The 15359-nt window shown below is 35.6% G+C and overlaps 1 protein-coding gene across 4 annotated transcripts in view; it reads left to right on the top strand.

The window, feature by feature from the left end:
• LOC139480106 (caspase activity and apoptosis inhibitor 1-like) overlaps window positions 1–15359 on the top strand; it is a 228642-nt gene that overhangs the window by 91061 nt on the left and 122222 nt on the right. For all 4 annotated transcript variants that reach the window (XM_071263132.1, XM_071263129.1, XM_071263130.1 and 1 more), the window contains one exon: window positions 6659–6838. In XM_071263132.1, the coding sequence (XP_071119233.1) occupies window positions 6659–6838 (180 nt within the window). The remainder of the gene's footprint in view (window positions 1–6658; window positions 6839–15359) is intronic.

Genomic DNA, 15359 nt, shown 5'->3' with positions numbered 1-15359 from the left:
GTAATACCCTACTGTATAGTATTTTATTTTACCGGACCATGGAATTAATGTACCTGACTGAAAGTCACGTGAGAATATATTATGGCCTGCTTGTTTGGCATGTGAAAAATATGCCCCCCCCCCCCCCCCCCCCCCCTCTCCCCTCCAAGATTTATATGACAAAAGATAGCTGAAATTTCACATCCCTGTTCCTCACTCACTCACTCACTCACCTGAACTCACCTGCACTCAACTATCTTAGCGGCCTGTGATCCGGGGTAGAATAGGTCTTCAGCAACCCATGCATGCCGTAAAAGGCGACTGTGCTTGTCGTAAGAGGTAAGAGGCGACTAACAGGATCGGGTGGTCAGGCTCACTGACATGGTTGATGCATCTCATCATATCCCAATTGCGTGGATTGATGCTCATGTTTTTAATCACTGGATTGTCTGGTCCAGACCCTATTATTTACAGACCGCCGTCATATAGCTGGAATTGCTGAGTGCAGCATTAAACAACAAACAGACAAACACTACCTTAGCTTACCTCACACACTCCAGTCACTTGGCATATTGTTGTTTAGCTTGTGGCAAAGTATTGTAAATATTGACTTATGTTAGCAGTGGGGACTTGAGTTAATCATATGAACTTTGCTCTTCATTTGCGTACAGCTGTTAACAGTGCAAAAAATCATTGAACCTTCTCTAAATGTATGTTAAAATGTTCAAGAAATTCCTTTATTAAGGAGATATTCAAGATATTACATTTTGAACATATAACAGATTTTAACAATGGGAGTTGAATTCCAGAGATCACTTCTTTAATGCTTAGGATAATTTTTTTTCCACAATGTGGATCTGTTCCCACGAATGAGAAAGTTTCTTTTTCATGAATTTAACTTTTGCTGCCTGTGTAATTTAATTTCGAAACCATTATCTTGGTGGGTGCAGTGCTTAGTATTTAAGCCCCAAATGCCAGAAATTTTATGTCTTTTTCTTTCATAACCATTAATAATAGATCCAACAATACCAGCACCAGTGAATTTCTTTACTTAATTATCCAACGAGTTTTATTTCAGTTTTATTGAAGTTGATTCTCACAAACTTTTTTCGAACGCATTTTGTTGTGTTTCAACTTGATCATTTCGTTTATAATTAGAAGTCTGTCTTTGCATTGTCAAATAAAACCTCTTTCATTCTCTTGATCAAATTCATGTTTTAGTGGCGGAAACTGTCATTACAAACTATAACGTTAAATCTTTTGAGAACTGGAGCACGATGGTTCTTGATCCATCCATGAATAAAATGGTTTTGATCGTAAGGTATTAAAGGGAGAACATGCTCGCAGCTAGTGTTAAGATTGAAGTCATACATTTCTTTGAACTGATGTTCACGCTGTTGACTGAACAGTACAAAAAGCCAGAGGAAGCTCTGATCGTGGGAATATTTCCAAAGAGGATAATTGTTATCAAACTTGTAGAGAATAAAAATGTTTTCACAGTTAGGGCGATGTCAGATTTGTTCAAATAAAAGTTCTGAAAAAACTGAAGCAGGAATCTTGTGTAATTATGGGTAATTATAGTAGCCAAGCTTTGATCATGAGAACTGTTAATAATTAATGATTTAATTGATGTATTTCCCCTGAAACTCAAGCCTGTAGGTTTGTTTCTTACATTAACTGAAAGTTGAACTGCTTTTTGTGGACAGAAAATACCTTTTTTCTCAAATATTTGTATTTCTTTTAACTACAGAAGTAATGAAGGGTTTTTGATAGCAAACAAACAATAGCACAATGATAATTTTTCTAATTGAAACAAATAGTATACAAAAGTTTTAGTCATTGACTTACCAGAAAAAAAACCAACAACTCTAAATCATTTGTTCGGGTGTTGAGCAGTTGAGTGTTGGACGTCCTTCACCCTCATGCAATTGAACCGATGGTGTGAATTATGAATCAATCATTTGAAGTGGACTGTATTGATGTTTGAAATTACTTATCGCCAGTGTAATGTATTATGACCCATCACAGTCCCAGCACCAAACATCCTTCACGTTGATAGATGTAGCAACCAAATCTGCGTGTCAGAGTAATCCATTTGTTTCAATCAAAGCCAGACTTAACCATTAGCGGTATTATATTTACCATTTACATGAAACTTCGTTTTACAATTGCATTGAAAATGATGAATTTGGAAAACAATGCAATGCATTTTGTAAAAGGATACTGTTGATATTTCAAGCTGTCATTTTGCTTGCTATTTTGTCAGGTATGGCAGACACTTCAGTTTCGCTTTGTTGGTTTAATTTAATTTTTGACCTTGGCTTAACATGACTCATTGTCTGAGAATTTCAGCTATAGTTCTTAGTATCATGAAGTTCGCTTCATTCTAAAGTGCATTTTTATGTAATTAGATATTAAGATACTACACATGACCTGTTGTCTATGTATGGAAAATGGTCTTGTATCCATCCATCATCCATTTCTCAATCCATTAGCGAAATTTTGTTGGCTCCCTTCTTTTACAAAATCAATTCTGTATAATTTTGAACAAGTCAAAAGGTTATAAGTGAAGCTTCAGTCCATTTGACTTTTGTGGATGTTTTAAGAACATACCTTGTCTAGAAAAAAAGGCCAGAGATAATTTGGACATAGTTTACTGACATCAGGTGACATTGGTATTATTCAGCCATTTATTTTTGAAGAATTATTTTTTTCAGCAGTGATGGATTTGAGTATGAGTAAAGGGCGAGGCATATTTCTTGTGTGGTTGATGAAGAAATAACTATCATGAGTGAAAATTACCCTGAAAGTGCTTTTGTGGTTTCTGAACGTTTCAGAACGTTTCAGACCATTGGTGCTCGTTGGAATTGGTATGCTTGGGAAATGGTTTGTGATGGCAGTAGCGTATTACACTCAATAACAATAACTTCAGTAACCTCAGTCCACTGTGGACATAATTGTCAGCTTTGGAAAGTTTGCATTGCAAATATTGAATAATAGTTTAAAAATAATACATTTTATGCCTTTTACAACTTTGTGTTAACCTTCTGTGAGAACACACAGAATCAGAATATAAATTGAGGTGTAGTTAATCTAGACTGTTCATTTCTATCAGAATGATGGTGGTAATGGATTTACCAGACTAATACCACATTGAAATATCATATACCAGATAATGTGCTCCCATATATGATCTCTGGATCAACCAAATTGAGACTAATGTTTCACTGTACATAGACCAAAATATTTGTTAATCTGTATGTTACACATGAGAAAAATGACATCTTTAATAGCCTACATATTCGAAGTAGCAGTAATTTTTGTCTTTAAGCATGGGTGAGTAGATGTGGCATTTATTATTGCCAAAGCACTTCACTGAAGAAAACTATGTCGCTGATACGCCACTGCACTCCTTCAAAGAGGAAAAAACAGATTTTTATGTTATCTGGAACCCACCCAAGTTTTTTGGGGGCATCATTTTAGGTATTGCTTGTTGTTAAAAGATAACATAGTCCCAAAGTATATGTGGTTGTGTAAGTTATCTTAGATGCACATTGTATGTAGATGTCCTCCAGTGTGGTGCCACACATCTGTTTCATGTCATGGCTGAAGTATGTCAAATCATATCAAGATGTGATAACAACTCTAATTACAGCAATTAAGTAATTATATTATAATTCTCTGCAGTCAATCATAAATAATGAGTAATTATGACTTAGACTCTGAATTAGTTTGTTATCTTGCAAAGATCAAGTCAATATATGTGGAAGACTATGCATTGTCTTGAAGCCCCAGATGTGTTGTAGATTCCAGTGCAATATAGATTACAGTGTAAGTGTTAGGTAACCATGCTTGTTCTAAGATGATGGGATATTGTCCTTTCATGGTATATGAACAACATATTCGTTTCATTCACTTGCTGATTTTGACATTTGCAATATCATATTTGATCAAATGTCCAAAGTATTTATCAAGTGTGAGTTTCAGGACATCTTTGTTTGCCGCTGCAACCTGATGTTTTTGTGAAGGCGTCATTATGCGTCTCTTAGTAGTACTCACAGATTTCCAATCTGTTTTTGTCATTTATTGAATTATTATTGTAAAATGTCATGTACACTTTCAGAAAGTGTGAGATATTCATAATAATGATATTTATGTTTTGGTGGAAATTTTAAAATTTCTTTGTTCTGCTATGACCTTGACCTTTGTGTACATCAATGAAAATAGTAACACCTCATTTGTCACATCTGAGTTTTTGAGACTTCTTTTTTATGCATATGATCTCAGCAAAGGTATGTGGAATAGTTTTCATATAATTCTGTTCTCATTTAATTAAAAAGCAACAATAAACATTTCTATCATTATATGCACCAATTTTATGATTCCGTCTATATCATGAGAATGTGTTTACCAAATCCAGGTGATGCCATGTGTGGGTTTCGCCAAAGTCGTAAACAATTGAAACCTACATCACTTTTGGCTTTCCTCCGACATTAAGCTGATGCTCCATGATATAACTGAAATACTGTTCAAAGGGGCATTAAAACCCAACTCACTCACTCACTCGTTTATACCATATGTTTGCGAAAAGGTGAATGTATCCTCCCCCACCGGTCACACCCATCACAAACACATCCAAACCATGGCAGCAATTGATCATTGTTTGATTGTTTAATGTACACCAAATATGTGTGTTGTGAAACATATGTTACTTTTTCTGTGGCATATTTTCATTAATTTCTCCCAAGTTATGCCTTTGTGATGTAGATTTCAGTATTTTTAACATTGATATTTAATGTGTTGCAAGTATAAAGTAATTTATTTAGGATAGCTGTGTAGCCTCAGTGCACAAAGGTTTTTATTTTTGTGTGTTGAGTAACAACGAATGATTTTGACTTGACTTTTGTGATTTTCTTGGATGATGTTGTCAAGTAAAATAAGTATTGTCCATGATTTCATTTTGGTTGCTATGATACAGTAGAGAAAACTTTTTCGTCAATGTTGTGTACAAGATTCAGGTGATGAGAAACAACTGAAATGAGATAGATAATTGAGTTACTTTTCCCCTCTGTCTACAGTTAAGAAAGCAAAAACAGTTAGTTGCAAAGCAGACACATGTCCCAGTGAAAGTATGTCTCCTCTCCATGGTAAAAGGGACGTGAAATTCCTGCAAATGTCAAGCACATCCCAGAAAGTAGTGCACTTGCTGTTGTTTCTTTGCCATTCAACATACTTGTGTTCATTTTCATCTTCAAAACAGATGTGCCAAGCAAATGTGCAGAATGTAATGGAATAAAAATGACAGGCAAAAGCAACATATTTCTCTGTGCTACGAGTGAAAAGATTTCTGATTTTGTCAAACATCTGGCAAACTGTAAGATCTTAAAACTGTGACATTAGCAAAGTTCATCCATCACCCCCAGGATGCAAAGTGAACTCTTCCAGAAATTACATTAGAAGAATCCATAAATAGATTTAGGGATGGTTGTGTCCTTTGAAGTGGGTGCTTAGTGTTAGGGGAGGCACATTCTCAAAGGGGTGACAGACATGGTTGTTTTTGCACAACACTTGGTTAATCTCTATTAGATGTTATAGCACTTTGAAAATACCCAAGTGGAAGCTTACTTCACAAACTGGGATGTAAGGTATAATCAAATTATTCTGTTAATTGTACTTAAATTCTTTACATTAGAGACAGTTTGGATCAAGAGGGTCTCAACGTGGTGAGAAGCCATCCTATGATGTGACACACTTTGTGATTTTCTATTTATAGTTTGTGTTTCCTCAGTTAAGTATTCATGCAACATGAAAGAATAATGGCATTGTGAATAAATGATTCTTTCTTCAAACAAAGAATAAGGAGGGAGGAGAGAAATATACACCTTTGTTCATTCCCCATAAGTGACAGAAGGACATTGAAAACTCTGTGCCATTCTATTTGCTGTCTGATAAGTTCTTAAAATCATCAGTGACTTAAACTGAATGCTTTGTAGAGTTTGTATTTATATAAAAAGATTCATAGCACAGATAATTTTGTATAAGTGGCCATATGTGTTATAACCAATACTTTGGAAATTCTCATCTACTCTCATTGTAACAAACAGAAGGATCTCAAAGGAGTTGACCATGCAATCCAACTGTGGCTGTTTATTTAGATATTACTTTTCTTGGCCATAACCTTTCTCTGGTCCCATAAAATCATATTTCTATACAGCTGGAAAATTGCTGATGCAACATAAATACTCACTCACTCACTACTGCATAGATTCTTTTCAAGGTTATGGACAGTTTCCATACTAATAGAAAAGATGCAGTGTAAAGTTTTGATTTCAGTAAATAGATTTACTGAGAAAATGTTGCATTTTTCATGTTTTGAACTTAGGCTTGTTGGAGTATTAGTGAGCCCTGCTCACTTTTTGTCTTGTCTCCGTTAATCATCCCCAGTTTCAAAGAAACACAATATAATAGAACTCAATGCATTGAACAGAGATGTGTTTATTAGATCTGTGTTTGCAATTATGATTTGGTTGATAATGTGTCATCATACAATTGTTGCATTACACCTCATGCTTCAAACCAGTTTTTTTCTGCTCCAGTCTTGATTATGTTTGGGTGCTACAGATAGTTGCAATTTTACTGACTTTTAACTTTAAACATTTTTTATTAAAATATGTTGAAGGCAAAGAAAAAGAAAAACACAGAGGAGGAAGATGCACTGTTAAATGACCCTGATCTTGACCTTAACAAAGAGGTGAAAGACATTGGTGACTACATCCGAGACCGCCAAGAAATGCTCAACCAGATGTTCAATGCTGTGCAGGGAGCCAGTCTACAAAGAGCTCTACCAGATGTTTTGAAGGTATTCAGTCCCATGTTGTTCTATGTATATTGCTCTTTGGCTTATCATTGTTGCACTGTTGAGTTAAATGCCATTGTGACCCATTATGTTGTGCCATTATGAGTAGAAGAAAAGTCACAATGTGAGCAGCAGAACGCACAAAAGTAGGCGATATGAACAGCAGAAGCAGATGTGAGTAACACAACACCAATGGAAGCAGTAGATATGAACAGCTAAATGCAAACAGAAGCAATTGTGAGCCGCTGAACACCAGTGGAGTCAGTAGATGTGAGCAGCAGACCACCAACAGAAGCAGTAGATGTGAACAGCAGACCGCCAACAGAAGCAGTAGATGTGAACAGCAGACCGCCAACAGAAGCAGTAGATGTGAAAAGCTGAACACCAGCAACAGAAGCAGTAGATGTTAACACCTAAACACCACCAACAGAAGCAGTAGATGTGAACAGCAGACCGCCAACAGAAGTAGTAGATGTGAACAGCAGACCACCAACAGAAGCAGTAGATGTGTACAGCAGACCACCAACAGAAGCAGTAGATGTGAACAGCAGACCACCAACAGAAGAAGTAGATGTGAACAGCAGACCACCAACAGAAGCAGTAGATGTGAACAGCAGCATTAGATGTGAACAGCAGACCACCAACAGAAGCATTAGATGTGAACAGCTGAACACCACCAACAGAAGCAGTAGATGTGAACAGCAGACCACCAACAGAAGCAGTAGATGTGATCAGCTGAACACCACCAACAGCTACTGATGTGGGCTGCAGGGCCATGATTCGCTCTCAAGAGTATACAGCTATGAAAGTCATGTATGCTATATACACCAACATAAACTTATGCTATATTTAGCACTAAGATCATTTTATTGAACAGGGCCAAGACACCAAAAGAAGAAGAAGTTGAAATTACACTTATAGAAACATGTTATAACTGATAACAGACAAAACATTGCAGGGGAGATTAATGGCTGATATTGTGACATTTGAACCAGAGCATAAGACAGGAGATGTTATCATCACAAGTTACGCATAGATGGTCATGTGACATTTTTATGTGCTCAGGATAGATTTCTACTGTCAGAAATTCATGTAGTGTTGGTGTTACAATGCTTTGTAAAATCAAATATATTGTGAACATTCCCAGAGGAGTATCAGTATTCAGTGTTTGTATTTGATCACAGACTTTAATCTTCATCTTATAATCATCTTTGAGACTAGATATCAATCAAATAGTTTTGAGAACGTTTGAGATGTAATTGTAATTGCAAGAGAGCTAACATATGTACACAAAGTTTCTTATGTTTGTTAGAATAGGAATCTACATGCTGTGACTGGTTGTATGCAGAAAGACATAAAAGTCAAGTTAAGATTGGGCAACAAGATAGTAGAAGAATATCCAAACTGGCCATACATAGAACAAATACTTTGAACTGATGTTGCCTTTTGAACAAATAGTCTCAAAATCTGGTCCATGTCTCCTCCCTTGCATTAATTGAGTAAAGAGAACGATGTGTTAATGTATGATTTGAAAATTCAATAACTGCTTTGTGTTTAGACTCATTTCTCTTCTTATATACCCCAATTATCAGCTATTTGTAGATAATACATTAATGGTATAACACCAGGATAACATTTCTGGCAGTTGAAGAACTACCAGTCAGTTGGTTAGATTTTTGAAATCTCAAAATCCTCAACTAATTCAGTACTCTGCCTCTTCCAGTAAAAGAACTTCAAATTAAACTTCATTAAAGGCTAATCTTAGTGAGCAATAAACAGATTTTTGGCACAGAGGAGGAATTCATACCAACAGGAAAATGTTTGGTGGAACTAGTCATAATAAAGCCTACCTCTGGAACATTTCCCAATTTCAAAGTCTGGGCATGGGCTGTAAGTAAGCTGAGGAATGAATTAAATTTTAAGATCAAAAGATCAGAGTTTTGCCCCATGGTGTTCCAATCTTGGTGGCAGATGGTTCCTATACCTACATAACCATGGATCTTGTTCATATCAAATACCACTCATTTAACTTGGGTACTACTGTAGCCTGATTTTTCCCCAGGAAATAGGATTGAAAACAGTGTAAACATATTTCGTTGCTTTTTTTATGACTGACCTTTTCCCTCTCAGTCTAGGGTTCAAACAGTTCAGGAGTTAACTTGATGTTAGTGCTATGGGATTTTGTCCAGCATGTTCAATACAAGTGAAAAGAAAATAATCCACTCAGTATTGATGTCATTCGTGTTTGGAGTGGCTGTAACATGCACTGCAGCTTTCTTTTCATGCTTTTCTCCTGTCTGTACTTACATGCAGAACTTTGATTTTATGTGTAGGATTATATCAATAATGAAATCACTTTCACACTGTATGAGATAACAGTTTTAAGTTGAACATGTTGATATAAGCATGGTACAGTAACTGGTTATCACCCTTGTGCAATTCCCATCAAAATCTGTGCACCATGCGATTTACCAAATTTGATATGAGTTGAAAGAATTATGTTATACTTGTGTTGTAACAGATAAGATGTAACAGATAAGAAGAGATATAGTTCATATAACTGTCAAATATATAGTTAAGATAGGTGCATACACAATAGATGCAAATCATTGGTCATGGAAGAAACTTTAAAAACTGTATTGAATGGTACTCACAAGTCTCAGAGGAAGAAAATATGTGTCATGATAAGTAGCCAATGACAACATGATGCCACAAGTTTGATTTAATTATGAAGACAATCTCTAAATAACAATAATGAAATTCCAGTCCTCGCCACAGGAAACTGAATGCATAAAACTCACTCCTCTGTACTTAGACAATCATTAAGGCATTTCAACCTCCTGCCACTGAGTGATGACAGGAAAACATGTATGACAGTTTAGATGACAACAGGTGTTCATGAGATACTAAAGCATATCATGTACTTCAAGTGTGAAGACATAGGTCAGTGTCAGTATATCGCCTCTCTCATTGTACACCTGTGATAAAATTTGTGTGGGGTTAGAACATGAAGCAAACTGCTTCCCTCAGCAAATTTGTATACAATTATGTTTTGATTGGGTAATAGTAGAGATAAAGTATTATATGTTGTTTTTGTTAGTTTTTGGTATTGTGAGCCTTGTACCCTACATGCTGTATGTAGACTTTTATGTATTCTGTTGACATCTTTAAAAGATTGTCTGTTTTGTTTGCTTGTCTTAATTTAAGATAGCATTGAAGTAAATTTATTAGAAGTTTAACTGCAGTCATTGGCTGTTCCAGTTTATTATTCATTTGGGATATTCTGTTATCAGCTAACTGGCCATAAAAATGTGTCAGTTTGGCTGTTTTACTGCTTCAGATAAAAGATTTGAATTCATATATTGAAACTTTTTGTAGTTTTAACGCATCAAGTCAGAAAATAGATCCATTTGTTATGATCTTGGATTGATATGTCAGCATGCATTTATCAAACTCAACAATCAAGTTAAGTAAAATGTTTTATATCGAAGAGAGATTAGAAACAGTTCATTTCAACTGGAAATACGAAAATGTAGAAGATTGTAGATGATTATCTTAAATGTTATGAATCTTTTTATGATATCAGAACGTCAAGATAATTCTATAAGTTATAATGTATGCACACTTTATGATCTGGTTTATAGGGCTTCTTGTAACATGCTTTAATACCAAAAAAGGCATTTCTAACCAATAACTTATGGCTGAATAAATGTCAATTCTTATTTTGTCTGTTTGCATGGACAGATAATACAACATCTATTTCAGACCTGTGTTTTCTAGTGACTGATGCACAGTTATTTCAAAAGCTGAAGATATTTCATTGAGGTTGTTGAAGTTAATATTTATGTACACCCCTGCAAACTGATTTGCTCATATGAGCTAGGGTGAAATAAGATGGAGACAATAATGCTGTCCTTTACAAGACCACATACATACAATAGTTTCACTGAAAACATATCAACATCATCATTATCATCATTGATGTCATAAATTTCTTGTCAAAAATGACATAGCATTACATCAGTCCCTTTGGGCATAAAGCGTTGTTGCACAACTCCTGTCACACCTGATCTACACGTAGGTCTGGTCTCCTTATAACTGACCATAAACAAAGGATAAGTATCAGTGGAAACATTGTTTTCTTATTACTAATGCAGAATATGAAAAGATAATGATATCTCCAATATGAAACAGTTCTGAGAAAAGCGTGGATCAGTTTAACTTTTTAACACAAGACTTCTGAGAATACTTATCTGTATTTGTTTTCAGAACTTGATGGTTATGTTCTGTAAGTTTGGACGTAGATATGTATCAGTGTCCTCTTAAATCGTGATATGTATGAGTCTATTGTTTGTCATGTCCAGGGCTTATTTTTTTTATTGTGGAGCACAAAGAATCTTATCTCAAATGGGACCTGGAAAGGCCATTACAGTTCTCAAGTAATATGTATTGGTCAATAAAAGCTAAGAAACGTGAAGTCAAAGTAGAAGAGTATTGTGAGAACACTTCTCAAGTTGATGACTAATACCTTTATTCTGAGATTTGGTATTACTTATCTGTGCAGAGAACGTAAGACAGCAAGGATGTGTGTTTGTTTTAAGTCCTAGCAACAAACTGAAATGGGATGACAAAAGAAGACACAGAAGTTCCTGTTTTCAAGTTTTAGTAGGCATGTAACGATGTGGTGATACAGTATTGTATCCTGATAAACAGCTGCCTAGACAATACATTGATTTACAACTATTTTGCATTATTCAGTTGATTATACAATACACTGATTTCTAAGTCCCTATCATGATACTAACTATTCTCACACTGTTCAAGTTGTATTGACAATATGCAAAACTAGTTCTAATGATTTAACAGAAGATCAACTAGGGACCTGAGTTAGAATAACACCCCAGCAGTCTGTTGCTTGTTTATAAGAGGTGACAAAATTGGATGGTGTCATGAGTCAGTGGCTTGGTTGATTGCATGTCACTGTACCCTGACGGCATTGGATGTCACTCAAAATGGTGTGTCTGATCCTGACTTTCTAGTTGTCGTAAGAGGACACTAAATTGGTTTGGAGGTCAGTCTCACTTACTTGCTTGGTAGATTGTGTGTCATCATACCTGATGGTGTGGTGTACCTTGTTCATGCCACTGTTCAGAGCTGCATCTCTTGGGCATGCCAGATTGTGGTTTCAAATCCCGGTTTCGCCCTGATTGTTTCTAGGTTTGTCAGCACCATACCTGTGCTCTTTGGTTTTTTCACCAAAGTGGTAAAGTCTGAGACCTGCATCACTTAGGGTGTTCCTCCCACATCAAGCTAGTTTGCTCACTCACTCACTCACTCACTCACTCACTCACTCACTCACTCACTCACTCACTCACTCACTCACTTGTTAATGATATCAACGGCTGGTTTCCTGCTTGGTGTAAAACAACAAACTGACCTCCAGCATTCAATGTTGATGTTTAATGTATTGTAATTCAATTCTTATCTTAGAAAATGTATCTTACCCCGATCTTCTTGTATCTTTTACCTCTTGTGTGCTACAGTCCTTTTTTCCTGTCTTTTTTTCTGTAAGTAATGATCATGTTCCATATTGATAGGTGATCTGACAGTTCCTTGGTTTGATCAGTGCCAAATTGTACATGATTTGTATTTCTTGCAGTCAGTATATTACAAAGAACTAAAGCATTGGCTCATCTTCCTGTGATAGTGATGAGACGCAACTATGTATATATTCCTCTAGTTATGCAGGATCATTATTTCTTTTTCACTTGAAAGCGTGTTGAAAGACAAAGGTCAGAGTTGATTATAAGGAGTTGTTTGAAGGATATGAAAGGTGGACATGTCCGGTGATAGTCCAGACAGATACGCAATCAAACTTTCATGATCCACATACTCAAACTGCATCGTTATTGATAAAAGCCTCTTTTATACAATCCACATTTCCATATCGGGAAGTTTTTCTGACCGTTGATCTTATTCGATGATCTGGAGCAAATAATCATTCATATTTTTTCCTATAAATTATTTCCACCTTTTTGCCCCTCTTGTTTCTGTTTTGAAAAAATGCATATATCTCATCTTGGTGCGATAAAAACGCAGATGTGCGCTCAGGTTTTTATCTGGTAACCCTGTTGCTATACTCTGCCGTCTACTGTTTGATTGGGAGTTCTGATCACGTAACCTCCGTTGAAAAATATCTTTTTCGCATGAGAGCTTGCGGCAGAGGAGGGCCGCCTTGTGTGTCCGGTAGCTGTCCAGACAGAGTTTTTAATGAAATTTTCATAAGGATATTGCCTTGCTTTGCGCCCAACTTAAATATTGATCTGTCGAGGGCTCTAGTCGCTAGCCTTCAGTGACTAGAAATCAGAGCTGCTTGCCTCACCAAGAAAAACAAATGAATCATGTCACGAATTGGAATCATGTCATTTTTAGTTATAGACGAATGGCAGGACTGAAATTAAATTTTGTACGAATAACAATGACAGGCGAAAGAAAATCTAATCCATAATGATAAGAGGGGAAACACGAATAGCCAAGATGAAACAGAACAACTAGCCTCGACAGAATTTGCAATTATCAATTTTAATTTAGTGCAGCTTTTGTTGACTTTTTTTTCAAAAAGCTCTTTTGACATTTTGATGAAAATTTTTGATGAATAGAAATTTGAAGTATTCAAATTGGTTAAAGTGGTCAAACATTATTTTTGCCAACAGACAAATGGCCATAGCTCAGAAAGGGATAACGCATCTGAAGATTTTGAAATGAAATTCTTTTATACTCCTTTGAAAAAAGTTGAGATGAAAAAGACTTAAAGATTTAATTGATTAAATTTTGCAGATTGTAGATGAAAAAATTCACAGAATAAAATGAATGAGAGATATTCTCCCACAGATGTCCTTTTGGCATTCAGCGAAAATTAGCACTTTAAAAGAGCCAACGGATAAAAATGTAAAACACCACTTAAGCCCCAAGATGAAAAGAACTTTATGAATAAAATGGTACAACATGATTCCTTCAGCCTACTGCTTTCACAGCGGTGAATGGACAACATTTTTATGAAATCTATTAAGCATGTTCTCCCTAAAAATCAATACAACAGTGTTTGAACTGTACAAATAAAGAAATTTGCTGCCCGATCATAATTTGAAGACTGAATACGATTTCGTTTTTCAAAAAGATATTAATTTTCTATTTTTTTCCGAACCACTGAAATGACTTTTGATGTTAAATTAAATCAGCACCGAATTTGGAGAGCTTCTGACATGATTAATTGTGAGTTCTGTGATTGAATTCAGCAACTTTTATATTATTTTTTCTTTGAAAATTGGATAATGAAATAGGAGTGGAAATTGAAAATTGAAGTGGGGAGGGTTAGATGTTTCGTGCCGCAACTGACTTTATCAATCATATTTTAAGCCCAATTTTTCTCACGAATAATCAAAAGACGAGCGATGCATACAAATAGAAGACCGGGTGAGAATACTCACACGTAAAAAATGCAAATAAACTTGTCAAAATTGTTTAAAGGAATTGTAGATGGTGAGATTACAAATATGAGAAATTGTTTCAGATGAGTAATGGTATGTGGCCAATGATATTATCATTTGCAGATGTACAGGTTCACAGATAACCACTTGTCCAAGATGCCCATTATGAAAACTGGCCTGAGGCCAAAGATGACAGAAAATATTATTTGCTGACCTGCACATTTGTTGGCGTAACTTGGCCGCTAATGACATAGCACCTGCAAGGGGGCAGTCTTATTACTTATACACAGCTCTCTTAGTCTGGGTAAAAATAGTGCGTCTACACCATGTCACGTTTTGTTAGAGAATGCCGCGGACGTAAGAATAACTTCAGCACAATTTTCACTTATCACATCCAAATTTGGGACTTTTTGATCAGGCAGTGTCTTTTGATGTAGTAGTAGAACTGACATATTGTGCTAGTTAACAACTTTGATGGAATGGAAATGACGTTTTAGTCTTAGGAGAAGAGATATAAGTTGATAGGTTTGTTTGAAGTTTTATTAAGGAAAAAAGTACATGAGAATGGAGAAAAATAGATGTGATCTTCAAGGATTCATGTGACTTTGGTACAATATACATGATGAAAAGTGGGAAGATTTGTTGAAGATTCACAAAAAACGTATTAAGAAGGGTTTATGTTTCTGACTCAAACAAGAACAATTTTGTATCCTTTTTCCTCAATTTTCTATTTTTTCAACACAGCAGATTTATGACTAAACCTCTTAACCATTGACTAAAAACATATCATATCTTCCATGATCTTTCTAGCTCCATTATTTGGTAACCTTAAGGGAAACATCACCACTTTCATCTATGACATTAAACTTCTGATACCCTTACATTTCTGTTGAATGTATCTTGAAGTGTATTTCTTTGGCACTTGAAATTCATTCTGTTTCTTAGTCTATCTTCTTTTGGTCATACTATGCTAATTACAACATTATGTGTCCGAGAGGTCAAGGGGATCATTGGCTTTCTTACACAGAGCCAAAATT

The sequence above is a fragment of the Haliotis cracherodii genome, unplaced genomic scaffold (genome assembly GCF_022045235.1).
Source record: "Haliotis cracherodii isolate W230 unplaced genomic scaffold, xgHalCrac1.p SCAF_4, whole genome shotgun sequence".
NCBI classification, from domain to species: Eukaryota; Metazoa; Mollusca; class Gastropoda; order Lepetellida; family Haliotidae; genus Haliotis; species Haliotis cracherodii.
Note: the sequence above shows the minus strand (reverse complement) of the source record. Positions and strands in the feature narration are given on the sequence as shown.